General features: G+C 34.4%; 2 protein-coding genes and 1 long non-coding RNA gene across 18 annotated transcripts in view; 2 read left to right on the plus strand and 1 right to left on the minus strand.

Annotated features, from left to right (window-relative positions):
• The first annotated feature begins 69 nt into the window (after window positions 1-69).
• Window positions 70-11,000, plus strand: LOC100647509 (protein Smaug homolog 1). 2 transcript variants are annotated; one of them, XM_012312790.3, is made up of 9 exons: window positions 70-233; window positions 1,821-2,157; window positions 2,234-2,552; window positions 2,637-2,881; window positions 2,966-3,076; window positions 3,146-3,517; window positions 3,622-3,781; window positions 3,897-4,149; window positions 4,231-11,000. In XM_012312790.3, exons 2-9 carry the CDS (start codon window positions 1,944-1,946, stop codon window positions 4,396-4,398), a joined length of 1,842 nt encoding a protein of 613 aa, XP_012168180.1. In that variant the 5' UTR covers window positions 70-233; window positions 1,821-1,943; the 3' UTR covers window positions 4,399-11,000. The 2 variants fall into 2 exon arrangements, with proteins under 2 accessions (XP_012168180.1, XP_012168181.1); XM_012312791.3 differs by having other exon boundaries at window positions 2,984-3,076.
• A 749-nt stretch (window positions 11,001-11,749) lies between these two features.
• LOC100647387 (arfGAP with SH3 domain, ANK repeat and PH domain-containing protein) overlaps window positions 11,750-27,561 on the minus strand; it is a 56,582-nt gene continuing 40,770 nt past the window's right edge. For 5 of the 13 annotated variants that reach the window (XM_012312778.3, XM_020865066.2, XM_012312777.3 and 2 more), the window contains 14 exons: window positions 27,353-27,561; window positions 26,429-26,514; window positions 26,005-26,161; window positions 25,619-25,883; window positions 25,192-25,419; window positions 24,882-25,104; window positions 24,609-24,789; window positions 24,016-24,291; window positions 23,807-23,926; window positions 23,510-23,732; window positions 22,969-23,301; window positions 22,736-22,902; window positions 21,424-21,492; window positions 11,750-18,536 (listed from right to left, as the gene is read on the minus strand). The exon at window positions 27,353-27,561 is cut by the window's right edge and continues 46 nt beyond it. In XM_012312778.3, the coding sequence (XP_012168168.1) occupies window positions 18,321-18,536; window positions 21,424-21,492; window positions 22,736-22,902; window positions 22,969-23,301; window positions 23,510-23,732; window positions 23,807-23,926; window positions 24,016-24,291; window positions 24,609-24,789; window positions 24,882-25,104; window positions 25,192-25,419; window positions 25,619-25,883; window positions 26,005-26,161; window positions 26,429-26,514; window positions 27,353-27,561 (2,753 nt within the window). In that variant the 3' untranslated portion in view covers window positions 11,750-18,320. Of the gene's footprint in view, window positions 18,537-18,829; window positions 19,578-21,423; window positions 21,493-22,735; window positions 22,903-22,968; window positions 23,302-23,509; window positions 23,733-23,806; window positions 23,927-24,015; window positions 24,292-24,608; window positions 24,790-24,881; window positions 25,105-25,191; window positions 25,420-25,618; window positions 25,884-26,004; window positions 26,162-26,428; window positions 26,515-27,352 lie in introns of those variants that run through there. The other 8 variants (XM_012312781.3, XM_012312779.3, XM_003398401.4 and 5 more) reach the window with 6 other exon arrangements.
• Window positions 18,416-21,746, plus strand: LOC105666155. Of its 3 annotated transcripts, none has more exons than XR_001099048.2 (4): window positions 18,416-18,553; window positions 18,636-18,819; window positions 20,742-20,903; window positions 20,974-21,746. It is a non-coding gene; the product is annotated as an uncharacterized LOC105666155 (long non-coding RNA). The 3 variants fall into 3 exon arrangements; XR_007225462.1 differs by having other exon boundaries at window positions 18,532-18,819; window positions 20,974-21,175; window positions 21,393-21,746; XR_002308114.2 differs by having other exon boundaries at window positions 18,532-18,819.

Genomic DNA, 27,561 nt, shown 5'->3' on the forward strand with positions numbered 1-27,561 from the left:
CAAGCTATAACGCGATTGGTTGTTACCATTCGAGCGTGGTCCAATAGTAGAGGTGAAGTTCTGCAACGAGTTGCGACGACGAACCAGTGTGGTCACGTAAGCCCACCATACCGCATGGTGGATACATGTTTCCTTTAACTCGACGTCGTCTAAAATGCTATAATTGTGTATTGTTGTTATTTTGCAAGGGGCACAACGAACTTGTGGAACAGCCACCTCCAGCCTTGCATACGGTAATTATATCAATATGTAGCTATATTATATAGCATAAGCGCGTTGACCGATTTCAGCATACAATTTGTTGTTTGCTGTTCGGCTCAATGGCCGAGTGCTAGTCGCACAGTAGCAATATATTTGTTACATTTATAGAATATCCCTTTCACCTATTTCGCTACAATTTCGATAATTCTACTACATATACGTTTTACTGTGAAAATCGATTAATATTAATACATAAACGAATTATTTTTTATTCTCTTGTTTTTCTCTGTTCGTTCTCTGTCCTTTCCCCCCTACTATCCCACGCATACAAAGATAGCAGCGGTACCGACGAAAGCGACTCGAAGAATTCTACGGAAATACAAAATGAAATTTTTCTAAGAAACATTTAGTTTTATCATATGAGAGTTTTAGAGTCTTTGGTGGAACTTTGATGGACAATTGCGTTATTTCTGTCCGTAGAAAGAATCGTATCTTATCTATCAGTGTTAGAGCATGTAAAGTCTCGCACACGGTGCCATTGCACCGCCGAATGGATCGTAACAGGAAAGCTATAAATACACACGCATCGCGGGGTAAACAAACTTGACCTCAGTGGAATTCTTATCGATGTACCTACATATCGATGCAGTGTACACAGATATTTTGAGGTTATGTTGGACATTAGACTTAGTTATACGCCTATAAAGACCGAAAAAATCCGACGATTCGATATTACAGAATTAATATATTTCTTTTTCCGAAAACTAAAATAGTGTTTACAGTATTATAGTTGGTGAAAAAATTATTTGGTATATTTAGTGTACCTAATTGTAATAAATTATTGTTATTGTTTTTTATGGTACGTTGTACGTTATAAGTTTTATTTTTGAAATAAATACAAGTAGGTTTAATATAATAATTTTGTAAGACTAATTAATATTAGGCGTTCGATTTTACTTGCTGCACACTTTCACTGTTCTAGAAAGTTGATATGTTAATTTATGTTAAATATTAATTTTATGATGCTAGGTTAAAACGATAAAGTTATGGATGATTTAAGATATAAAAATTAATAATTAAATTTCTGCAACTCTTGCTATTTGAGTATTATAATACAGTTAATATAAAGATAGTTTTTAAAGATGTATTTTAGTTAACCATGCAATTCTATCATGTATGTATATAATAAGATTTTTTTTATATATTACATACAAATAAATGTATATATTCATATAAAATCATTATTAACATTACCCTATTGAATTTAATATTAAAAATGTATTGTATTGGTATTAGAACAATATTTTAGCAATAAATTTCAAATGAATTAAATTGTCCTTGATATATTGTATAATTTTATTTTTAAATATTTAACTTTGTTGTTCTCCTTACTTCTTCTTTATTTGTGTATCAAATAATTCTTCTCCAATTCATGAAAAACTTAGAATACACAAAAAATAGTAAAAGCCAAATATTTAATAACTGTTTACATCTTAATAATATTTATTAAAATATAATCCTCATTTAGATTCTGGGAGAACATTAGGGTTAAATTCCTAATAAATTATTTTACATAGAATACATCTTAAAAATGTAAATATCCTTTATATTTAATACAGAGTGCTGGCATATACCTGGTTTTGCTTAAATATTATTGGAACACAATTGAATCGTAATCTGAATAATCAAAAAAGAATTGGAGCTTTTAATATTTGCTCCTTATCACTAAAGCACTGTTAAAAATGAAGTGGTCACCCGGTGCTCTATTCTGTGAACAAGTTGGTGAATTAACTCGAGTTTTCTCACAATGGAATGAGTGTGAGCAAACTGTAGTTTTATATGCACTACTTCGTCGCATTCCTGCAGTTCAAGCAAGGTTTCTTGCACAAGCAGTGCAACATTCCTTGCACTCTGTTTCTGAATTAGACACACAGGAACTAAATGCTAATAATCCAGGTAATTTTTATAATTAGTATAAACGAATTTAAGAGTCTACAAATGTAAATAATCTTTATCAAAAATGTTGTTGTAGCATTTATTAACTCATTGCTATCAGAATCAACAGAAATTGCTATAAATCAACTTCTAACACATTTGCCATTATTAAGGCCTGGGAATATAGAGTGCAAACAATGTTATTTAGTAGCAATACCAGAATTAGTAAGCCATTGTGTAACTACAGGGCAATTTACCGAACAAACACAACAACTGTTAAGTTATTGTTTGATTCATCCAGCTATAACTAGTCAAGATAGACGTTCCTTGACTCAGTGGCTTCGACATCTTGAAGAACGTATTAGTGGTACACCACCAATACAAAGTCTCGAAGATTACACTAGTACTACTATTAGGTGAATTAGAAACAGTTGTATAATATTTATGTATAATATTTATGTATATATTTATTATATTAATTTTATTTATTTTTATTTTAGATGGGATAATGCATGGCAGCGAAATTCTAAACAGCAAAGTGAACAGACAAGTTTATTTGGCACACAACCAGGCACTGCCTTCAATTTGCAATTTCCTCCACCTGTAACTCGTCAACGACGATCGAACAGTTTAACACCACCCGTTGCTCCATCTCATCATCTAGAAGTTGTTGATCGCAGTAACAATATAAATTGTACAACTAAACATAAGCCACGAAGCTTCAGCGTATCTGGAGATCATACAAGTTAGATTAATTTGAAGTTAATATTAACAAGAGTATTTCGATTATACTTTTATTTTATTTGAATAATTGTCGGTTTCTAAACAGGCAATCTTATTGGATTAGGCCCATTGAGTCCTCAAAGTTCTTGCGCAAGTAGCGGCAGCGAAGGGCGTTTAGATGAAACATCTACCCGATCGCTTGCTAGTGGTATGAGAGGTACGTATATATAATTTCATAAATTTACAATTCATCGATAAGAAAAGTAACATATTATCTATTTCTCAGATGTCCCATCATGGCTTAAAACTTTACGCCTTCATAAATATAGTTATCTATTTGTTACTCTCAGTTACGAAGAAATGCTTCAGTTAACTGAGGAACAATTAGCAGAACAAGGCGTGACGAAAGGGGCCCGACATAAATTGGCTCTTTCTATCGCAAAATTGCAACAACGCTATACAACACTTCTAAATTTAGAGAAAGACTTATTACAACCAACGCGCGATAATACACAATCAGCTTCGTTTTTACAAGGTCCGACAGTGTTGGTTAATACGATCGATGAATTAAAAACTATCTTAGCTACTCCCATGAAACCCAGCCAAGAAAATGATCTTCAGGATATACCTGCACAATTCACCAAGGTTCTTGGGAAACGTGAGTATTGCGTAATTATTAATGTAATGTTTCAAGATAATATGATATGTACCAGATAACAAGAATAAAAATATTCTAACACGTCGTGTTTGTTTGTTTTGTAGTGTGTAGCCGGTTGGCACTGGATAGCGTGGATGACGGTATTTTATGCGCTTGTATTAACATATTAGAGAAAGTATTGCAGCATGATTGCTTTACTCCAAATCAAAAGGAGAAGGTACAACAATGGCGCAGTAGACTTGGAAATCCACGACCAACTCCAAAGTAAGAAAAAGAGGAATAACTAAAAGAAATAATTTTCTTTTGATATCATGATAATTATAAAGTTCGAAATAAATAGCTGGATATACAATTAACATTCGTACAATTAAAATTTCAGGTGGCAACATAATTATGGCTACAATAATAGAAGGTACTGTAACCCCCAGCAGCATAATAGAAAACCAAGTTTAAACTTAGGACACATCCATAATACACATCCACAAAACAATTCTTTTGTGGTTAGCACTCACAGAAACAGTATATCTACACCGTATTTACAAAATAATCAGAACCAAAGCGTAAATCAGAATACTTTACGTCCAGTCCACGCGACCAAAAAGCGACCTAGTTTACAAGAATCCAGTTTACAGGTACGTTTTTTTATTAAGCTTAATTTCGTATTTAGATGCGAGCTTTTTCATGAGAAAAATTAATTTCTATTCACATTTTAGCAGTTACAAAGAACGTTACAACGCACATACAGTGCACCGAGGGATCATTTTCTTAGCCCGAGTAACAACAACGCGTCCGAAACAACGGAGCCAGAAATCAACTCTCGTCTCGAATCTCTTTGTTTAAGAATGACGGAACAAGCAATCGGTGGTTTCGGTGAGGCCTAATAAATTCGTTTTTTTCGTTGACTGGATCTACACAGTAAGTAAGTCCTGTTAAAAACAGAAAAATTATAAAACGACATATGTGTCCGAGCTCCGTTCTTTCAAAGTCGAAGGCAAGACTGACGCCCTTACATTTTGCGAGAGTAAAGAGACTCCGATAGCAATGATAAATACTGACAAGTAGCACGTATAAAACGTGCATGCATTCTCACGCTTTAATAGCCCTACCAAATGAAATGTCCAACATTTGAGACATTTACACCAAGAAAACTCAGTTTTGCGATGTCAGAACGACACGCGAAGGAAAACTAAAAAAAAATATTTTTTATTATATCTGATGCAATTATACTATTTAATTGAAACTGACAGAATTTGGCAAGCCAAATGCTATTAGGAAGATAGATTCTTTCCTTGACTAATTGCTGCATCTATATAAATGTATTATATAAAGAATATATATGTATACACATATGAGATAGAATTTTATGGGAAGCGGATAAAAAAACGTATAACATATATTAAAACGAAAAAAAAGGGGACGAAAAAGGTACACCACACTAATTGTGCGATGTTTGCAATATTATTATTTCCGTGTGTTATCCATTTCGGGAAATGGAATTTGTCTGATTTTAAGCGCCAGGGCACATTATATACTAATGTATTCATTTTAACGAACTGACTGATTTTACTTCTTTTTAACATTACTACGATAATTATCTCTCCGTTCTACTTTCTTATTGCCACCGCCGCTATTGCTACTACTTATTACTCTATTTTCTATCGCCATCGTTTATTACTATTCCGGCCGATAGCTAATTTGCCACACCATCATTCTCATTATGTTCATCATTGTCTTTACTGCTTGTCATATTATTATTACTATTATCATCATTATTATAGTTATTACTACAATTATTACTATGTAAACTCTTATTACTGCTACTGTTTACTACCATTTCTCCGGGTGACCACTAACACCATTATTAATATGCTTTCACGCTATTGCTATTTTTACCCTCCTATCGTTACGACTGTTTCTACTATTATCATCTATCAGCTATGCTATTACTATTACCATTACCCTACTACAAGTAGCCCTCACAACTACTCTTACTATTATGAGTACTGCTAATACTATAACATATTATACTCTCCCCGCTATCGTCATTATTACTGTATAGTTCTCCTTAGAGGAAATGGAAAATCATACTTAAAAGATATAATACACAATATTACTTCGTTACATGCATTGAGAGAAAAGGAAGAAAGCTAAGAGATTAATCGCATGTACACGTTCTAAATTCGCCTTCGCAATCACGATTGTTGGAGAAAAAAGAATAGAAAAAGATGACATGCAGCGGTGTGTGTACTTTGTAGTTTGCGCACAGATCTCGTGATTCTTTATACTCTTATGCGAGGGAGAAGATAAGGGAGAAAGCGAGAGAGAGTTACCACGTGTCTCTTCTTTTAAAGTCGAAGTTAACAACTATAAATAGAAGAGGATAGGAAGTACTGAAGGAAAGAGAGAGGGAGTAGCGGAAGAAGACGAAGAGATTATTAATAATAAACGGATTTTTTAAGGCCTTAAAAAGGTATATGTGTCGTGCTAACGAACGCTAAGAAGGGTATAAGACTAAATAATTAAATATACACAAGTAGCGAAACGAGTCGAGGAATGTTAGAACTGAAAAGAAAAACTTGCATTATGCTTTCATGATGCGACATCGAAATCTGTGGCTTTAAATTATAAGCGTACACCATACTACTCTATAAATATGCACTTATTAGCACTTTAACCGTAATTACGTCGCGAGTAAAACCGTAGCATAATATTTTTCGTGCAACAAGGATAGGGAGGAAGAAGGAAATACGAGAAAGAAAAAAGATGAAACGGATGGTGATGATTATGATAAAAGAACGAGAAACAGAAAGAAAAAGGAACATGTAAAGATACGGGAAAGATTAAATTTAATAACTAAATATAATAGTATTAGCGATAAACTGATATAACGTATCGATAAACAATATATGAGACAAGCAAACAAATAAGCAAAAAAAAAAAAACAAATATATAAACGAAAGACTGAACAATTCACGCGCCGTGAGCCGAATGGTGAATTTCGGGCGTTTCTACATTCGTTTAATTCTCGAACAGCTGCACGGCCGCGTGAATAAAAACAATTGGAAGACTGTGGAAGGAAAAACCTGTCAAAATATTAAGAATTAGAGAACGAAGCGCGAGAGGAAAGAGAGAATGAAGACAACAAATCGAGTGAAAGAGAAAATTGGATGAAAGGGCGGGAGAAGAAGAGAATACGTTTGTATGTGCGTGCATGTGAGAATATATATCAAGTTAACGAGAGAGTAATTTGCTAGCTATATATCTAGGTTATAACGATTTATTCTAATGATCATACTCTTATTAGGATCATGAATCTACGTAATGGCGCGCGGTGATTTCTCGGTTAATTAATTAGCCTGTTTGAATGAAAAAAGAAATCGTCTACACGAAACAGATTAGAGGAACGATCAATCGATACGATATTTTGCGGTGATCATTCATCCCCCATATTCTTTCCCCCTTTCTATAATTGTGAAAAAAAAGAACAAATTGACGAAAGAATCGAGTTTCATATACAATTTTACGTATACGCTCATCCTATTCACGTATACATATACACGTACATATAGCATGCATACATAAACACTCGTATACACAGACGGACACACTACGTATATTCGACTAGAATCCCAGAGATGTTTCGTATATAGACAGGAAGACAGACACGTAATAATTTTTCGGGAGAGACGGTCAAAAGCTAGTCAAACGTGAATACAATTTCTAATTTCTATCAGTTTTAAATGTGTATAGATATTATTTGTACATTTAGTTGCGCAAAACGGGGAAAGGAAAACAAAAGAAAGAAAAGAAACGAATGAAGGATAAAAAGTGAAAGCAAGGGCGAGCGCGCGCGATTTAAAATCTTTAAATGAAAAAAGATAAGAAACGATAAAATAAAAAATAGAAGATAAGAACGAAAATGGGAGGAAAGATCTAGAGAGAGAAAAGAAAGCAGATGATAAAAAAGATATATACGGTGACTTTAGCGTTAACGCATGCAAAAGTAAAAGCTGAAAGACTGCTTCCAAACGACTTCAGGAAATTCGTTCAACGTAGGATTTATTATTTCATACTGAAACGCAGTATCTAAATAAAAGCGATCAATTTTAAAAAGGGCAGGACCTGAACTAGCTAAGAAACGCAAAGAGATATTATCCGCATCGAGCGAACATGCATGATGTGTTTATGAGAAAAAGTTAAAAAAAAAGGAAAAAAAAGAAAGAGAAGAAGAGATAGAGAAATGTAACGAAAGCGTGATTCTGCCAAAGATCGACGACCGCTGAAACGATCACAAACGAACGAGAAAAGAACGAGGAATACGAAATCCGATACGTTTGTCGACGCCCTGTCTTTGTTTAGAAAATTGTTGTTTGCCAGGTTTCGATGCTAACGAGCCATGCGATATTTCTTGCGAAAGTGACGCTATGCGATTCCACAGTTTAATACCGTGTATATTTCAATATTAAGGTCACACGGTCGCGTGCATTAGATTATTAGTAGATTGCGAACGTTTATTCAGATTTTTACAAATACGACTGACCGCAGGACTTATGTTGAAATTTGTTCTGCTTTTTAAATATTACATACTTTGCTATAGATATTTTGTACATTCATATATATATATATATATATGTTATAGTATGCATTCTCTACGTTTTCATATATTTAAATTTCTCGTAAATGGATAAACCTTCGCAATCTAATCATTAAAAATTCGAACCTGTCGAATCCTATTGGCGCCACGATTACGAACAAAATCGCCTGCATTGAAGCCAATCTTGATACGAGGCAAAGCAGTTATCGTGTACATCATGCGCATAAACGAGATACCAAGGGAACGTTGCACTTATAGTACTTACGTTGTCGTTATATATCGAATCCACTGTTTGGTCGTGGACAATATTCCATAAATTTTACCCTCATATAGTCATGAGGGATAACTGGTGCGGTGGCTTTCGGCAGAAGCACAGCTTACTGCGATTCGATGGCATCGAATGGATAAGACGATGTTAAATTTATATTCTCACCATTGAAATTCTGGAGACTTTCGGGTGCAGTGCCTTTTTGAAAGGACGATTTCCTGGCGTTACGAGATTTCGTTATCGATATAAGTCGATTGGAAAAATACGATGTGTGAATACTTTACCTCCACATCGTATAAAATTTAAATTATATTTAAAAAGAAAATTTTTTTATTTTTAATTTTCTTCTATATTTTTTTATATATTTGTAGAGTAGAACATGTGCGTTTCAACGACATGTCTAAAAATCAAATTCAACAACGAACATGTAACCAACTGTACTGCCCTCGTCGATTAAGAACTATTATCTGCGATTTTTATTTTTACTTCCCTGCGCCGTCCTTTATCTTTCTTCGTTAAATAATATCGATTCGAAAATATTTAGTGATTATATCATAATAGGCTGTATATATAACTTGTTTTAAAAGACACGGGTCGCTTCGAATATTTGCATGTTTTAACAGATGGAAAAGAAAAAAGATGTTGGATGAAACATTTTATTCAAGAAGGGCTCTCTAGTCATATAGAATGTTGTAGATTGGATATCCCAGTTAAATCAAGAGTTAAAAGATATCTAAATAGAATTTGGAGTAAACATCTTGGGGACTGATAGATCATAAGGTCGAAACCGTTGAATTGCGTATTTCAAATTTGGTTCAGTTCCGATAGGAACAAGTAGAACGTAGCATGGAAGATTTTGGAAGATTTTGATGCATTAATTTCATCATTCCAAACGTCCACCTTAACATTACGCGCTATGTTGCTTCCATCTAAGACACAAATACTTATATTTTTTTAGATCCTTCATAGAGTTAGCCAGCTTTGTCAGTATATTATAAAATTTCTGAGAAAGTTGGCTGTAACGCTATCAAAGAATTCTTCTAAAAGGATGCTCTATACACGCGGAAAATGCTTTGGTAATTTCGATCGGTAAGAAATCAATTTGTGAAAGCTTCAAATTCTCCGATATTTGTACCAGCCAGAGTTGTCCAAAGATGGCGGCCAAAACGACAGGCCGTCACATTATAGATGCAGACGTTTGACACTCGACGATCGGTCGCCATGCTTATCCATTCGTTGCATTTGCTTTTAATCCGCTTCAGAGATATGATCTCTTGTACCGGCGCGGGGACAAATGAGTTATTAAAACGCTATATAGCACAGGATATACTCTTTGGCCGGATGCTTGCGTTTCAGGTGATCGACTACTTAGAACTCAACTGCGGATTTTTATGCATCTACAGGAAATGTAAAGGCGCGAAAATACACAAAATGCACATGTACAATATATTACAATAATTCATAGTTGAAACGATTTTCTGATCTATGTTCCGTTCTTCTGATTATATTACCATGAAAATATGAATTTGCATAAATATCCGTAGTCTACATACTTAGAGCGTATTCGTAGTGTGTATCTCGATGAGATCGAGAGGACAAAAAAAAAGTGAGAACATGTAGCCGAAGAACTCGTCGTCTCGAAGGACGTAAATAATGGAAGAAAATAAATTTTCGCTAACAGCGTATATATTAAAGAAAGGAAAGAAAAAGAGCAAGTTTCCGGCCGAAATAAAGCGTCATTGACGATAACCCAGGTAGCAAAATAAACAACCATCGACTGACATTTGCTTCGACGAGAGAAAGAAGCTAGGCAAAAACGGAAGATGCGCTTTAGAAACGCGTTTATGCGAAACAGGAGCAGCTGAAAGAATTGAAAGACGATCTGTGTGTAATCACGCGTGAAAATGTAACGCCTCCTCGTGTTGGAAGGGCTTCTGCTCTTTTTTTAGGTGTGCTTTGGCCGGCGAACGCGACTATTTGACATGTTGACAATTTTAACAAGTTCATGTACGAAGCACTTCGAGTGTGTTTAGCTTTTTGTATCTTGTCGATTGCGTTCGATTCGGTCGTTTATGCATTACGGTTCGAATGAAACGGGACACTTCTCTTTTGTTTTCTTTTTGTTTCCTTTCTTTCCTCGTTGTTGTTTTCTCTTTGATTCTCCTGTTTCCAAGTCGCGCATATGTGCGCGACGAGACGGCGTATCGACCCGGATGAAATTTCGAGTAGCAAATTCAGCGAACCGTAAAGCAAACGCCGATTCTATTAGGGTATTAAACAGGAGAGACAGAGTTTTCGTCGATATTTGACGAGATAGATGCACATTGTAGATGAATTTATCAATCCGATTGATCTATCGAAGGTGGATGAATTCCAATTGAGACTGGTATGTTGCGTTTTGGCCAAAGAATGCCTCTGCTATACACGGCGCCTTCTGTTAATTATTAAGAAACGTAGCTTTTGAATTATCAGATTGCTAACTGGGATATTTTAGTCACGTAAGCTGGATAACTTGTAAAAATGCAATTTTTGTACTGTTATAACGTTAAATAGACGAAGGTATACTGACGTTGTAGCGTGAAAGAACATTTTTCAATAAAAAATTTTTCATACGCAAACAACTTGATGGTTGTGTTCTTCTCTTTATATGTACAGTGACGTTAATGTGGCATTAATATTCCTATATATTTGTTTCTAATAATCGACTAGTCAACTGTTTTTTTAAAATATATTAGAACTACTGTAGTTGTTATAAATATATGTTTTCTTCGTCTAACGCACATAGTTTTTCCAAATAAAAAATAATAAGCTAAATAATTCTCAAAATTCTTGACATGTCCAAAAATATTAATGTGAGTCACTGTAAGGTCTGCAATTGTCATGATCTGTGGTAACGTATTAATGTGGCAAACGAAATGTTGTTAGCCGTTTGATGTGATAATGGCGGATTGATCGATTGTTGTAAGTGTACAAGATAGCATTTTTTATGTTTTAGAATGTAACTCACGTGGTATCATTCGCAATAATGATTTTATCATTCGAGGTTTGTATGTTGTACGAGATAATGTTTTATTAATTTGGAATTTATTAAATAGTTCCTTTTCTATTATCGGATAGTCGTGGTATAAATTTTATTTCATTCTATTAATTATAAGAATCTGTTGTACTACGCGAGAAATAAAATCTCTAATTCCTTCTGGTAGCGAAATAAAATACCAGAACTTTTGTTTTTGACCAATTCAACGACTCGATCAACCAAAATTGAGATTGCGTCCGTTGAGCAAATTCTTGGAATTGTAGAGTGTAGACTGATCTCAAACGAGATTTGGCCCTCGATGGATTATATTGCTAAAATAAAGGAGAAGTGGCGTTATGATAGTTCTCTAAATGATATTTATTTCTGATACATTTTAAAGTTTTTGAACTGTCCAAAAGACAATCCTGCTGCGCTTTAGTCACGAAGGATACAGTAAACGTTAGTACATTACCGTCATATAATATCGATATTTAGACCTGCTTCGATATCGTCGAAGGCCGTACCTAAACAAGATTTCATAAATTTTTTTCAGTAGCACGGGCATTATTAGGTACATACACGTAGGTAGACTTAATAATATAACAGCGCGTCGTTTTCAGATTGCATCTGTTTTTTTAAATTACCAAATATACGAGAAATTTATTTCACGCCTTTTATAATCGCCTCGTCTCAAAAGATTCATTCTCTCTGTAAAACACTTTATATCGTCAAATCTCCTTTCAATACAATTACGTGTTAACGTGCGTTTTTCGTACCTAGTACAAGTAACTACGAAATAGTAATAAATACTTATAGCCTACTTAACGATTCTTTAAATGCATAAAGTATAATAAGTTCAGAGGACAAGGTGGTACGCTTGTGACTCCTGTTCTTCATTAAGAATCTGCATTGATGTTATATTGACTTCTTTTGTTCTCGAAGACTGGACCAATACAGTTTCGTTACACTAGAAATTTTATGACTATCATAATGAAATAGTAAGTTAGTATTTTGTTCGTGCAATTTGTAGTAGCGAATAATAGATGTTTGATTTATTAGATGTGAAAAATGAACAAATACTTGCTGCATATACCTTTGAATTATTTTACAAGTAGTCTTTGTTAGTTTGTGAACACATTTATTCTACAAGAATCTTTGTTTGAGAACATGTTGTAGTATATATAATACATGATAAATGTGACACTTTATTTAGAAGTATAATTTCTTTTATATAAAAAATTATCTTCTCACTAAGTAATTTTCTGATAGTTCTTTCAAAGATTATTTTGAGGGAAGATGAGAAAGAAAATGTATTGAAATGAAAAAAGATCATATCTTTTTCAAAGAGAAAGTACTTAAGTCCTGTCATCCATAACATATTTGAATACGTTAAAATCATGTAATTTCTCCATACGTGTTATTTATCTTAAATAAACATCTTGCTCTTAACATTAATCATGGTGTATAATCTACAGCAGAAGTTTTATGCAAGGAACAGGAGTCATTCACCGTTTTCATTAAATATATCCATATAATACATGCTTAAGACGTTACGTTATCATTTATCGTATGCTTAAATAGTACAAACATCGACTCTTTCATTCCTCGATCGCTCACTTGCTCTATACACATATTTACATCGACCAACGGCATGATCCTCAGCATTTTGTCAGCATATATGAACAAATCGTGTCTCGTTTAGACGCGTCAAAAATTGCGAGGATGTTGTAAACACAGTTCAAAGGCAGCTTAATGCTAAACGGATTAGTAGACTGCAGATTCTTATGCATTTATGGTGGAAATTTAAAAGTGCAGAATTGCACAAAGATACACATAACAGTTAGTGGATGTTGTTCAAAACAATAGTTAATAAATATGAAAAATTGGAGTTGGATGAAAATTGTTTCTATGGAAACACCTAACTTACATGACTTACGTATTACTACTTCAGTATATCCACATTATCAGTGTTGAGATTTTAGAATAAGTTGAATATGCGTTTACAACTACACTTATAGGTTCATACAGATTTTATGTAGCATCAGCTACTTATCAGAGATAAATATGGACTTTAATTGATGTAAGCATATTCCTTATGTCAGTTTCAATTTATCAGAACATTTGATCTCATTTACAGGAAGAAGTACAGGATTCTCGTATCATAATGTTGAAAATATAATAAAAATATGCATCAGTGCCTTGATTGGGTTACATCAAGGTGTCCAAATACTTATGCATGACATACAATGCTTTCTATATAACACTTGGTAGGTATGTAAAACAATTTTCTACTTTCTTACTAATATTGTAACAAGTTTCTATTTCTTTAATGGTATTCTCAAAATATTGCATAAAAATCTGTAGTCTGTAGATTAGATTGTTTTCTTCACTTCTTTTACTTTTATTCTTTTATTATAGATTGGCATTACACAGCGACATGACTTGAAACTTGTTGTGTCTAACCCTGTTTTTCAAAAGATCTTTTGTTTGCCACTCTCATCGAGAGCGTATATTTTCTGAAAGTATCATCGATGCAAACGCAAGATAGTGACAAAATTTTTCATTTTCGTTTAGCAAGTATCACTTTGAATTATCCGCTGAATAACTCATAAGCGATGACCTATTGTTTATATTTCTTATAAATATTTATTGTTTATCATATACAATGTTTGGAAAAAGATTAAGTGAAGAAGCGATGACATTTTTTACAAGGTAGTTTCATGGGTTTATTGGAAACACGTTGATCGTCATTTTCGTAATACTCTCACAAAAACAGCGCATTAATTAAGTTTATTAATTAACGAAGTATTGTTTAGCTACTTAACAGGAGCTGTTTATACATACATATAAAACTTTCGTCCGTTTTGATCAAGTGAAACAGTAAAACGTTGCGAGCCTAGCATATAATTATATATAGAAAATAATATCATTCCGAGTACTCTACTTTGTAGTTTATAATAGCAAAGAATAACATGTTTGAAGTAATTTAATTTTTTTTATTTTTCAGGTGAATTTCCAAATAATTTATTCATCCTTTTAGATTAACCTTACTTTTTATCTTATTATAATTATTATTATATATATATATATATTTTGTTTTGATTAATTTCTAAATTCTTTCGTAAAAGAATTTATATAAAAACTGATGGATTATACTGAGTTATTAATTTCACATTTTTATATAAGCGAATATCAATCCAAAAAGTAATATTAGAAACAATATAAATTCGAGAATACTTCGTAAAAAATAATGTCATTGCCATTCCGCTATTTAAAATTATATTTTGTTTTATTATGTATTATTAACATTGTATATCTTCGATTCGTGAAATAATTGTAAACATGTACGGACGATCACAAATACATTCGAATTTGAATTTCAATACAAAGCAAAAGTCTCGGTATCGAAGGAGGAAAAGAAAAAAAGAAACATAAATAATATCCCGATTTCGACTAGGCAACGGACCACAGCCCCTTATCGATCGTTGATTTCACGCTTTGCGGCTTCTTCGTGGTTCCTTTTCGTTTGAACCGATACGAGTACAGAATCCATAAATAGTACATCATTCACATAACATACGTGTATAATTATATATATTTATTTGGTGACGTTTCCCGGTTAAACATTTTAAATACAAAAAGAGAGAGGAAGGAGAGAGAGAGAGAGAGAGAGAGAATAAAAGGCGAGCACAGACGGTTCAGTGTTGGAAGTAAAGTGGATAGTAAAAGTTTACAGTTGCTTGGAAAAAAAGAAAAAAAGGAAAGAAAATTACAGCCCACTTTAACGCAAGATTGAGCTAGACAGCGTCAACGGTTCCCCTCTCGCTCGCGAGAAAATGTTTTCTTTGGTCTCGTATGTGTCTCAGAGTGTTTCAAGCAAAAATATGTAACAAATCAAAATTTCAATTTGCTTCTGGCGCATAAATCTCGATTAAATCGCAGCACATGCTTGGCTTCATTACTCTGTCCTTTCTTTTATGCTCCTCCTTTTCATCTCATTATATATATATATATATATATTTATACTATATATACTTAATGACTAATAAATCTCTAATTTCATAATTCTATTTCACAATATATATATATACATATATATATACGTATATATATATATATATATATATATAATTATATATATTTACTAACAAATAATATGGCATTACAAAAATGTACATACGCTCGTAACCACGTGATTCTTAAGAGTCGAATACGCTAATAATACTATCGGTGTCATGCAATATTTTAATGTCACATCGTTTCTTTCCTTATGGAGATGAACGCCTCTCTTTTTTTTCCTTTTTCTTTTTGACATCCTAAGTTTATATTATATCTTTTATAACACCACTCGTTGCGTCTATTTCACGGAAATTTTTTCTATGATTTTCCTTTTCGTTTCACTAGCCTGAAACGCGACTGTATAATAGAGTATACTCAGCATTGGCAGTACAGAGTAGAAATGTGCGCCAGATATTTAAGACATGCAACAGGTAACAGATCAAACTCTGTATTTTCTCTTCTGCTTTTGTTCTCCTTATGATTGTACGCATACACACATGCACGCACGCACGCACGCATACACTTATTTTTTTTTCGTTTTTTTACGTTTGACTCTGTATAGACGAAATTGTGCACATTTACCGAACGTGACTCCAGACTGCGGACGTTTACTCGTTTTTGGGAAATTTAAGATTCCAGAGTGCAGATGAAAAGATTAGAGGGAGGGCGATGACGAGGAATGTTCATTTCCCATTTTACAACACTTTTGTTTGTGAGGGCTGCAGAAATATCAAAACTGTCCATAAAGATACAAAATTGCACAAACATCCGCAGTCTACCTTTTATTCCGATCGAATATACCTGCTGGTTTTACATAATACAATCGATAATAATTAGCAGCAAGATAAACCGGTATCCGCTTAGTTCTAATCAGTTACGACGAACGAATTAATGTAATTTACGATGGACTTGCCGATCGCAGCGCTCTGCCTTGATTCGCACGCACGACAGCGCCATTTTATTAGTGTATCGAATTTTTATTTTGTTCGCTAAATCCGATTCGTAATACTAATAATTTATACTGAAATATATCTTATATCACATTTTATGTTTGTTTACCGTCGGTCTTCAGAACCGCGAATCGATCCAGTCTTCGATTTCGACGTCTTGCTCGAAACAATCAATAGTCATGTTACGTTCTTGTTCTTCTGGCACTGAATGCATTTCCTTTATCGAAATTCTTTGCATTTCTAAAATTGTAGAATCGTCAAAGACACGTTTCTTTCACGCTTGAATATCCGACTCGAGTAGGCACGTTTTGATACAGCACATGAAGTATCGAGGCTAATAGTCTGAACAATGTCAATTGGATTTCTAAAATCTTTTTTAACCCAATTGCAATAAGATTATTAAAAAAAATACAACTCTAATATACTTTTCTTCTTCTATACATACCAATTATAATTTTATTCCAATATATCATCCTTACCATAATTACATTAAATACCTTAAGTTAACTATACTACTAGCATAAACTTTCACTATACCAACTTTCTTTATAGCTTCAATCTTGTTCAAGCTTTTCTTTTAATGCGTTTCACTTTATAAAATAATTTCTTTAAATAATTCTTTTACCATTTTATACCTTTTCTGCAGCTTTACTACGCGTTTCTGCTGTTTTTAAATACAATATGATTAAAATTGAATGGACATTTGCAGATTACTTTTCCTGAGTCAATTTGCGTAACGGCTAAATGGCGGGGTTTTCTCTCGGTGGCTTTGAAAAAGCCAATTGATTTTGTTCAGGCTATAGCAGCTACTCTCCGTGATGTTTCTAAATCACTCTCGAAGACAAACCCCATCTTTTTCAAATTGCTCTTCTCCTAATCAAACGATATTTCTTTCCATAAGAGTCATCAAACTCTACCCCTCCTCTCAGACGTAGACAAGCATCTTTAAAAAAGTTTCTTCGTTTATTTTCCTGTTTTCTACATTATTCAAATGTTAAAATCTCCATTTCAGAAAATCAATATGTGTCTACGGAGTAATTTCAAGCTGATTGTCATCTACAAGCTAAGAAACTATTTCAAATTCCACGTAACCTCCAAAAACTGAACCAGAAACAGCTCCGACATGTCCAACTTATCCCAGTGGAACCAAGCGATACAGTGAATTAATTTGATTCGTTCCACATTAGTACATAGCGTGGCTATGATTTACCTTCTTAAGCACGTTTCTACGTTCGAGCGAATTACTATTTGTGACAAAGGTACGTACTCGACCATGTATGTTTGCCCAAGTGGAAACGCAGTTAGGATACCGAATCTTGTTCGGGTCGAACAGATCGAACGAGTTCATAGTATACATGGTGCTTCAGAAATGGGGAGAAAGATAGTAATACTATTGATAGCGTGGTAATACTAAAAATCTGGATTATTTCTACGCATGAAAAAATTTAGAATACACCTGGAATTTTTGCATGTCTCTGAAAACGTCGGTGCGATGCGTGTATTGTTGCAGACGGTAATCATTTATATTGCAGAAAGGAAGAGTTCCTAGATTTATATTCGAGTGATCTTCTTTCATTCTTAAAGTTAGGTTATGGTTATGTTTATTCTTAAGGAGGTTAGAATCCGCACTAAAGCTACCTATTTCCGAAGCACTTTCTACACTCGCGTGTTTAGTTCGAACGATAATAACTTCGTGTACAAAAGTTCGAGGCCTACAAGTGTGTTGTAGAAACATAGAGAAGAAGTGCCAAAAGAATGGACATCGTGAAATCGACGATTTTTAAACAATCGCCAAACAAACGCCTTCATCTTCAATCCTTTGGTTTTCTCAACCAAGACCTTCTGCCGAGACTAGCAACGCTCACGGAGCTGGCAGTACTGGAGACACTTGCCAACGAGTTCAGGCTTACCGAATGTTAATCTTGTAGCATGTGCACGAAACTGATCGGGAACATTCCCCTTCTTTCAGGCGCTCTTTCGAGGGCACCTTCCATCCAGTTGTCGTCGTCGGTTTGCTCATTCGTCACGATGATCACCTCGCCTTCACGGAACGATAATTCGTCCTCGTTGTCCGCTTCGCAGTCGTACAAGGCTCGACAGCGTCGCAGACCGCTTAGGGTCGACGAAGTTGGCTAAAAGGAAGACCATGGTTAGCCATCGAATGGTTAACTGTATGGACGAAAGAGACATGGACATATGTCCATTTTTGTGCGTTTTTCTTTCTTTTTTAGTCTTCCATGGACGAAGCAAGCACTCTTTAACGAACTCACGAGCATCGAGATCGCGAGTCAAGATCGAGAACAATGCGAAGAATGCTTCCTTGGATCGCAAGGATAGTTAAATTGGAAATTCTAGAAGTGGAAGAAAGAGAAAGAGGATAGCTTTTTGACAAGACTCTATGCAGATCGTGCATAAGTAAGTAAACTTTTATTTTTTCTTTATTTCCTAATTGATTTGGTGGGGTTGTTTTGGTTTTTTTTTTTTTTTTACATTGTAGTGGATATCATGCATGGAAGAAACTAGATTTTGAAGAATCTGTGGTAGGAGAGACCAACACATTGCGTACAGTATTCTATTCCAATTATTTGCTTTCGTAAAGGATTATTTTTATTTTTATAGATAGAGATAAAGATTAAGACGTTTGTTTTTGTAGATACTCGATAATTAAACAAAATTTTACAATAAATGTTATTAATTTTCTTTCATATGCTTGATGCTCATATTTTCCGAAGTTAAATTAAATGCTAGTTATTGTTTACACGATAATAGTAATTATATTAATAAATTGTATTAATAAATATTATTGGAGAATGCAAGAATATATCTTGTATAGGTAAGAAATACTTTTAATATTCATACAAATGTAACTAATATCCTTAAAAGATGAAAAGCACTCATGATTCTAATAAGAAAAATATGATACCTTATAATATTTTTTTTTGCAAATTAACGAGTATCTATACATCAAGTGTTCATATCACATGAATACAGTCAGATTTTTTACAAACCAATATTCGCATACCTTATTCTTACAGTACTTAATCAGCTCAAGATTTTATAACAAATATTTTCATAAATAGTATACATTGTTAATATGGCATTATTAAAATATGTGCTCCTTCATGTTTGCTTGTTTCATTTTAACAAACAATGTTAAATATGAATATTCATACCTACAAAAATAATTTTTTTATTGATACATTTAAATAAAACATATTAGCAGTAGATTAAACATTTTTTTTAGATATGATTGTTCACAAATTGATTTAAATAAAAACTATTCGTTCAGAAATGGAGGAATAATGAGACTGAAATGATAACATAAAATGAACCATAAACTATATGAAGCCAACTTTTCACAATCTACTTTTACTGATCAGTAATTCCCTTGCTCTTCTGTTTGCATTTTGACATGCAAAATGCTTTCGTTGCAACATACTGAAGCTGCATTACAATGGACTGAAACTATCTTAAATTTTCACAGGCACTTAGCAAGTACATTTCACGATTCCTTTGCAGGAATGTCTGTTGCAAAATATAAGCTGTATTATTCAGATTCAATTATCTGAAATATAGCAAGCAAATAGCATTTAATAAAAAAAAAAAAATAGAAAAGCAGCACATTTCTTAGCTGTACGCAATGTGTTGTGATATGTTTGTCTGTAAATTTATAAAGATAATACAGCTCTTTTATAATAAAATTATAACATAATTTAAGTACTATCTAATTATATAAGTATAACTAATGTACCTCTTAATTATGTTTCTTTACTAGAAATAATTATTATACAAATTTCTAATTACATAATGTAAATAAAAAATAATTATATTTACATTCTTTGCTAGAAATAATTATTATACAAATTTCTAATTACATAATGTAAATAAAAAATAATTATATAATATTTACATTCTTTCAAATATGAAATATGACATTCTTAAATCTAATCTCTCTATAGTTTGCTTATTGCTGTTTACCAAATGCTTTATTTTTAGTGAACTAGAATTTCCAATAATACACATCAATTTCATGCCTGTTATAAATAATTTATAATTGTCAAATTTAAGCTATTAATAAGATTGTTAGTAACAAAGTGGTAGATGATTATGGCATGGCTTCTCTACTATGTAAGATCGTAGCCATTAACCTTGCCGCTAATTTCATCCACTTTGCAAGCTTACGAGGGTAATATTACGTTAGAATAACTTAACGGGTTCAGTGCGTTCAAGTGCTATTATCAAACACAAATTCGGGACAATTTCATGCGCAAATTAAGTTCTAAAGCACACACAGTCCCAGGAATTTCGATTAACGTAAATATTACATTCACAATTAGGATCGGAAAAGCATGGACGTTTGCTGGCAGAATCATGTTAACGACCAGGTGTCCTAATCACACAAAACATTTTATTGCCAGAAATGATTAGACTCGTAATGTAGCAGAAGTCCAGGAAATGAAATAACTCGATCGGAAATCGAACAGAACTGTCAAAACTATGTAAGTACGATCACGATACAAAATTATGATGAATTAGATCGAACAAAAATTAGTGAGATCATGTTTTTAGAAGAGATAATACCAAAAGCATTGACATGAAAGAACGATGGTTACGGATAGCACGACTGATCATGCAAAGTGTTACTACACTTGAAAGTAACATCCAATAATGCTTTCGTGTTACCATTTCTATTATTTCAATTAAAATCGCTTTTCCTGAAAAGCTTGTTTGAATTGTATCATCTTTTAAATACATATGCAATATTACCAAGGTACATAATATATCTAAATATGTAAATAGATCTGAGTAAATAATAATAATAAACTAATAAACGAGATATACAAAGAAATAAATGATAAAGTGACATATTTGCTAACGTTTCATTTCTATAATTGAGCTTTTTTTGCTGTCCTGACGTTATAATTCTTGCATTAGTCTTTTTATATTAGAGTATTGCATACGATTGATAAAAAACATTTCAAGTGTAGCAGGCAATAATGTGGGATGGCTGATGTTTACCAGATTCAGATTTGGGAGCAAAGATGAAGGCTCCTCAGCGTAGCTCTCTAGCCTGGCCCGGTCCTTTCGCTGTACCAACAATGGTTAATAACAAACCATAAAGCACTGTCTTTGAGATACATGCAGTGTCTAATCACCAATTTGATATTTTGAAAACAAAAAGGGCATGTGTCTCGATTTTTTCTGTGGAAAATATCTTGTTTGCCTTTTTAATCTTCAAAGAACACTTTGATAACAAGGATTTACTTGTTATGCTAATTGTCATTTGTTAACTTCCCTTGTAAGGATAGACATTGGTTAATACAATTTTCAGTTCTTTAATATTTCTTGATTCATTAATGATATATTACAATTTTACATGGCGTCGTTAAATATAACAAAATTTCTTGACAAGATTAGTATTTATTATATTAGACTTTGAAATATTTTACTCTGGTTATTTTTTGAAATGACATGAATTAATGATTTATGATTTATGCAAACATAGGAACAAATGTGAATCACTTCGCAAAGGTTCAACATTGGTGAGGTGTAATGAACATTTGATTTGTGAATGAGAGATAGACATAATATGTATATAAATAAGAATATTAAATCACGGGTGTACACGTGTAGTTAGTATGATATGCAGAGTACCAAAAGTTCTTAAAAACAAGAATCGAGGTGAAGCTATCTGGTTAAGTACTACATGGGGCAGTGATAGGAATAACATTGTGTTAATATCTCCAAAGTTAGCGTGATACGTTAATATTAACATGAACGATTTTCACGATATTCACGGATGTATGTACATACACATGGCTTTAAAAGGATATATTAGATATCTACCAGCATCGATGTCTGATATGCGCCAAATAAAATACAAATAAAACATTATTCGCCTTAGCGTGAAATAATATTTCAATGAACTCGCAATACATGGTCAAAAATAATAAAAAAAAAAAGATAAGTTATTCCTCGATTTCCTTAATTCAATATTTTTATAGTTTCTTTTCTTAAAAAAAGATACCCGCCATCCTATTTTCCTATTTTCTCTATTTTCGTACATACAGTCACTCGCAAAAGTATCCGATTACATATCATAGAATATTTTTATGAATATGCTTCCAATGTATATCTTATAACTTCTTATATACAGATTTCCTTATCTGTTTCAAATTGTGCCAATATAATCGTGACAATCGTGTCCCGTTATAGAGATTTCCAAATCTTTTGTATACATAAAACATTTTTTAAAACACATAGAAATGTTCGAATACTTCCGTGAGTCGCTTTAAATCTTTATAAAGCTAAATCTAAGATGTGAACTTACCTTGCGTGGAGGCGGAATGGGATTACCCAAACCATGATCCGAACACATAGAGCTTAACGATTCGCTGCTACGTCCGTTGCTCAATCTCGACGAATTGATACCGGATGGGGCTGGAGGTGGAGGATTCCTCGGCCTCTGGAGCGTCGAGCTGTTTACTTTGTCCGCACCTAACGATAACAGAGAAAACCGAATAAACTTGGAGAACAGATTGGATGGGAAGGTTCCAAATTTACCCGAACTAGACGGCAGTTCGTAGAGGAGTTTGCGTGAATATTCAAACGCACCGTGTCCCGTTGAAGAATCTCCACTGGGCGATCTTTTATGATGCTGACTGTTTAATGTATTTAACGCATGTGGTAGAGTATGTAAAGAATGCCCAGCTAAGATCGGTTCGCTCGTTGTACGGCTATGCGTTGACGCTGCTAAAGACGCGGACGAAGGTAGTGTACCGTAATGAGAGGAAGGTATACCACCTGTACTTCCGGCCGGTGGTGGCGGCGGCGCTACACGCTTCTTCAGTGATCCATGAATATTGACCGAAATATCTGGAGCCATGGGAGCAGGTACTGAAAAAGCAATAAGATTTTAATGCACAATTTGCAGGTGAAAGTGTAATACACAATAACTACTATGAAATAGATTAAAATAGAAGAGAACGACGCGAAACCACGGCAAATATCACACGATCGATTCTGTTTGGCTCGACTCTTTGAACTAACGATATCTGCACGGTATTCAATGCTAATTCAATATTAATTTAATACGATATCATACCAACAACAGGTTTCCTCGATTGAGGTGGTGGTGGTGGGGGCATTTGTTGCCTATTCGTCGAGGAACTTGGGGAAGAACCGCTTTGCAGGCTGTCGCAAGTGCTACTTCGACTACGTAAAGTCACTGGTGAATCTCCCGATCCGGTACCACCACCACTACCACCACCACCTACGTAAGAAGGCGGCCTACTGCGAGACTTCTTTTCAGGTGTTAGACAGCCATTCTAAAATAAACGCGTATGAATTGTTAAAACAAATGATTTCAATAACTTCTAGTCTTATTATTCTTTAAACATACCCTGTCTTCTATTATCGTTTCATCGTCAGAAAGATCAGTAGATCCTTCGTCGTGCGAAAGATTCCAATCGATGTTAACATTATCAAACAATGTTTTCTGTCTTTGTAGAGCATGACTCAACTGAGGACAATGAAACAGTTAACTGTTATTGTGTGTACATACGTACGATATTGTTATACAAATTAGATGGCAATTGTTTGATGCGTTACCAGTTCTTTACATGTGTGGTGTCCCATTTCCTGAGCAATGTCAAGCGGGGTTTTATCCTGTTTATTTCGGTGTGTTGGATCAGCGCCTGCCCGTAGTAACAGCTTCATTGCCTCTGCTCTGTCGTGTCGTGCACAAAGATGTAACGCTGTTTCTCCGTCGATCGTAGTCCTATCTATACCACCCGTCGACATGTTCTGCACTAGGAAATCTATAATATGCAAACTGTTTCCCATTTCGCGTAGAATCGCTAAATGTAAAGCCGTCTCGCCCAGATCCTACAGGAAAACAACGTATAATATAAGTTCTGACAAGTTATCATTTTTGGAATTACTAACATCGATTGAAACAAGTTGTTTTTATGAGAGATTTTTGAATGACAGATTTATTCATTTTAATGCAATTGTATTGTCGTATTCGAGGCTTGACAAATTTTTAATACGAGCTCATTTTTTTATATAAATAAATATAAATAAATTCCATTATATTTTTTTGACATTCTATGTTTTCGCGCAAAATATTTTTACTTGAGATAATTAGCGTTCCATATCGTATCTTTTATTTTTCATTTTCAATTCGATTAAAAAAATCGTACCGAGGTAGGCAAGGGTGCTGCTAAATCCACATTTTCAGCATAGACTTGTAAAAGTTGTTGCAGGTCGCGATTATTAACAGCGTGTTCCAAATCAGAAAGAAGATCTCGTTCATCTGCGCAAGTGTTCATTACGTATCTCTTATCCACATACTTGGCTCTTATAAATTCGTATCTTTCTTCCCTAAATCACACGAATGAAACACGTTTAATCACAGAGAAACTATATGAAAATTCATACTGATATAAATGCAAACAAATCTGGCTCGCACATACATCGTTGAAGTTGGCGTTGGCTTGTGATTATGATGCAATGTAGCCTCCATCACTTCGTTAAACGCCTGATTGGTCATGTGCCGTGCAAGAAGTAACTGAGCAGTACCAACGTTATCTAACGTTAAGGACTGTATTCTGGATATGTGCACTCCTAAGTCCCGGTGAATTCCACTACATTCTATGCATACGATTATGCCAAAATTTGTAGAGAGCCATGTAGCATCTATGGAACGGAGAAGGATCTCATTAGTTTTATATTTTTACAAATCATCACCGAATCATGTTCATGGATACTATATACAAAATTTACCATTTTGCGATGAACAGTCGCAGCATTGATCGTTTCCAGGTAACCTCATGACACATCGTATTACAGCCTGTTGAAGTTCGACTAAACTTGGATTTCCTGTGCCAGCCTCTGCCTTGCCACTGGCGTCGAATGCTCGAAGCAGGGCACGTTCCTTGCAGTTTACCAAAACGGACATCCACGCTCTCTGGTCTGCTTCATCTTCCGCTTGAAAGTGATACGTCCTGTTGTCTGCAACGAACGAACGTCAGGTACAGATATATCAATCAAGTATAAGTACAAATATATTTCGTTATATTTTGAATTATTTGTGTAACAATATCTGAACACGAGGTGTCCAAACAAGCTCATGGATACTAGATATCTATTTAGGATTGTTGGAAATCTCGCCTTGAAACCTCATCGTCGATAGCTTAACAGTTCAACTTACAACTAATGAGATCGAAACCCCGTTTGTCATCCGGTACTAGCTTGATTTGACATGTTAATAAATTCACTCTCGTTGGTGGTTTATTCTCGTCCGCGTGACAGATATCTAGATAGCCTTCGGCTTGAACCGCGCAACGTCTCTTTTGCCAAACTCTCCTCATTTTTCCTTCGCTTTTCTTTAGAAGATGCCCGGACCTGGTAACGCCGTGTTGCTTATCTCCTTGCAGCTGGTGAAGCGAATATCCTGCATTTGCGTTTACATTTAACTGGAAATCGCACAATGATATATTGTCAATTGTTGATACGATACATTAAACATTTATATAGATTGCTTTCCCAATGAACCAACAGGATACGCGAATATCCTATGGAAATTGGCTAATTTACCTCTTTGTCGCAACCTGAACTTCTAAGCAGATTCCTCAGTTCTGTTAGTCGCCTTCTCTCCTCGTCTTGCGTCTGCCTGATCTTTTGCAATTTCACGCTCAGGTCCGCCACGTACGAGCCAAAGTGTTCGATGGTTTTTAGGCCGTCTTGAAAGTAACTGTAGAATACAGAAACGATGTAGAACGTAAAAGGCTATCTAATTTTCTTTTCTAGTTTATCTTCAAAGATTTTAAAGGACAGAAAGAAGGGTATTTAAAGAACGTTTCGTAAGAGATGTTCCTATATCATGGAATAAAATTTAGATAATTCAGTTTCTAACAGAGAACGAAAGGTATCGTTGAGAATCGTGTTACTGGAGAGATTTGTTGTAATTCTCGAAAAATCATATTACGTACAGCGTTGTTAAATAAAATATCGCACTTACTTTGTTTGTGCATGATAATATTCGACTAGATGCTGAAGCAGTTCAATCCCTTTCTTCGTTTTGATCTCGTTCACTTTTATAAGATACTGCGAAACAGAAACACACGACGCATATAAGAATATCATAATTTACATCTACATAACATAACATCATTTACATATTAATTTTCAGAATCTTACATTACTACTTCCTTCGCCGATATCTCGAAATCGATAAATAGAAATTACTTTGCTTGTTCCTTGATTGCCTACGTATTACGATTTCTCTTTTTTTTTTCCTTTCTTACCTGAGAACAGTTCATTGGAAATTGATGCAAAGGAATTAATCGAAGATCGTTCGGTGGAATAAACTATAATTTACGCAAGGACGTGGCGCCTACCAGTTAAAAATAATTTCGCGTTCTGTCTTTGTTTTCCCAGTAATTAATCTGTAGTTTGCCCTTGCATGCATAATCAGCGCAACATGTGAACAACAAGCGGTAATCTACTTGGAAATTTCCAGGTTTCCATCAATCTCCGATCGTGACTCATCAAATTAATTTTTGTTCGTCCGCGAAACCTCGTTTGTAAGAACGTCTGCGGTTTAAAAGCCCGAGGACAGCAAACTAATTCCATTCGACAAGCTTGAAATTCGAGATTCTAACGAGGGCAAAGATCGAGGACGTATCGTTCGAAATTTCGCGATGGAAAATTAGTTCTTCGAACGTTCAAAGCGCAAAATTCGAAATCGAAGCTTTAACGTGCTTCTGATGTCTAAAGTTTCGTTCTTTCTTTTTTTGTTTCAAAGCGATTAGAAAAGAAGGCGTTTCCCTCGTTGAGTCGGTTTGTTCCGCAGGCCAGAAAAATCACAGCGATCGTCGCGTAATAAGCATGCAACGTGAACGTATTATAGTCGGCTGTTGCAGATCTGTTTCGGCGGCCTCACCTCGCACATTTGCAATTGAAACAATCTTCTCTCCTTCTCCATCTCGTCGGCGATCTCGGCCGGCGTCACTTCCGTTCGAATGAGGCCAGCCTCTTTCGCGTGCTGCTTCTTTTCCTTCTCGATTTTCGCATATTTAGCCTCGTAATCTTTCCACGCCTTTTCGAACGGCCTTTTCAAGTCGCCTTTCACGCCTCGCAGATCACCCTTCA

The sequence above is a fragment of the Bombus terrestris genome, chromosome 10 (assembly GCF_910591885.1).
Source record: "Bombus terrestris chromosome 10, iyBomTerr1.2, whole genome shotgun sequence".
NCBI classification, from domain to species: Eukaryota; Metazoa; Arthropoda; class Insecta; order Hymenoptera; family Apidae; genus Bombus; species Bombus terrestris.

What these genes read in the sequence shown, in the direction of transcription:
- LOC100647509 (XM_012312790.3), top strand. Translation starts at nt 1,944, where the DNA reads ATGAAGTGGTCACCCGGTGCTCTATTCTGTGAACAAGTTGGTGAATTA. An exon ending in ACTAAATGCTAATAATCCAG is followed by an intron (nt 2,158 to 2,233) that starts GTAATTTTTATA and finishes ATGTTGTTGTAG; the next exon opens with CATTTATTAACTCATTGCTA. An exon ending in CACCAAGGTTCTTGGGAAAC is followed by an intron (nt 3,518 to 3,621) that starts GTGAGTATTGCG and finishes TTTGTTTTGTAG; the next exon opens with TGTGTAGCCGGTTGGCACTG.